The sequence below is a fragment of the Austrofundulus limnaeus genome, unplaced genomic scaffold, assembly GCF_001266775.1.
Source record: "Austrofundulus limnaeus strain Quisiro unplaced genomic scaffold, Austrofundulus_limnaeus-1.0 Scaffold85, whole genome shotgun sequence".
Taxonomy (NCBI): Eukaryota; Metazoa; Chordata; class Actinopteri; order Cyprinodontiformes; family Rivulidae; genus Austrofundulus; species Austrofundulus limnaeus.
In genome coordinates this window covers 1,887,775-1,888,824 of record NW_013952487.1, presented here as the reverse complement: position 1 = coordinate 1,888,824, position 1,050 = coordinate 1,887,775, and the positions used below count along the sequence as shown (strand labels likewise).

At 37.7% G+C, this 1,050-nt stretch overlaps 1 protein-coding gene across 1 annotated transcript in view; it reads left to right on the top strand.

Moving 5' to 3' along the window:
• dapp1 (dual adaptor of phosphotyrosine and 3-phosphoinositides) overlaps positions 1-997 on the top strand; it is a gene marked incomplete at its 3' end in the record, with an annotated part of 13,546 nt that extends 12,549 nt beyond the window's left edge. Inside the window, 2 exon segments of the mRNA XM_014011883.1 lie at positions 179-266; positions 767-997. Of these exon segments, the coding sequence (XP_013867337.1) occupies positions 179-266; positions 767-790 (112 nt within the window).
• Positions 998-1,050: the final 53 nt, after the last annotated feature.

Sequence of the window (1,050 nt, the reverse complement as noted above, 5' to 3'; positions counted from 1 at the left end):
TGTATTATTTTGTAAGAACAAAGGCAAAAAATGTGCTTAGTTATCATTTTTTAGTGTAATTAACTCAGAAAATATTTTCAGGACCCCACCTTGATGTTTCAGGACCCCAACTGTAGGTTCCTGACCCCATCTTGGGGAACCACTGTAAATAACTCAGCGTGTCTGTCTGTCTCCACAGTTTGGTGTTTCCTGACAGAACATTTTATGCCTGCGCAAAGACGGGAGTGGAGGCAGACGAGTGGATCAAGATCCTTCAGTGGAAACTGGTGAGTTCAAATAATTTATCTCAGGGTGTTAAACTTCATTTTCAGGAACATTTAATAATACATTTAACTCTCATGTGGCTTCACAAGAAAGAAAAAATACGTACAAAATTTGCCATTAAAAACCTTTGGCATGTCATAAAAATAATGAATATAAAGTGRTAAAAGTGTCAAACAGACATCTGTTAAGAGTTTCCTGGAAATAATTTAAATTTACAAGAACGAGCTGCCMAGGGGAACTTTGTTCTTACAACACAATGTGATTGCAAGATTTGTAGAAAATCTGTTTGCAGTGTTGTAAATGAAACTCTTCAAGGTAAAGACTGAAAGTGACCAAACTGACAGCTCGGTTCTTTATTAGCTCACTTCCTTTTTTATATAAAAATCCAAAATTTCATCAGCTGCAAGACAAACATGTATCTGATATGGGTGTATATTACATGGTTGGTACAGAATAATGTTGCTGGTTTTAAGCTGCATCCACCTTTTTTTTCTGTTTTTAGTCTCAGATAAGAAAAGGTCGATGACCGCCGTCCCTCCGGCTCCCTCTCCTCACTGAAAACATCACGGTGGCTGAGTGAAGGAAGAACAGGAAGATGTTTCCTAACGTCTGCAGATGATCAGTTTTTCTGTGATTCATTTGAACAGCAGTGCTCAGCCATAGCAATGAGACGAGGAACGTGACGTTTTGTGTTTGGTTGAAGTTAAACATGCACTGCAAAAACTGTCCATCTTACCAAGTTTTAAAACCTTATATCAGCCAAAAAGTCTTTTTGATCTTGTTTTG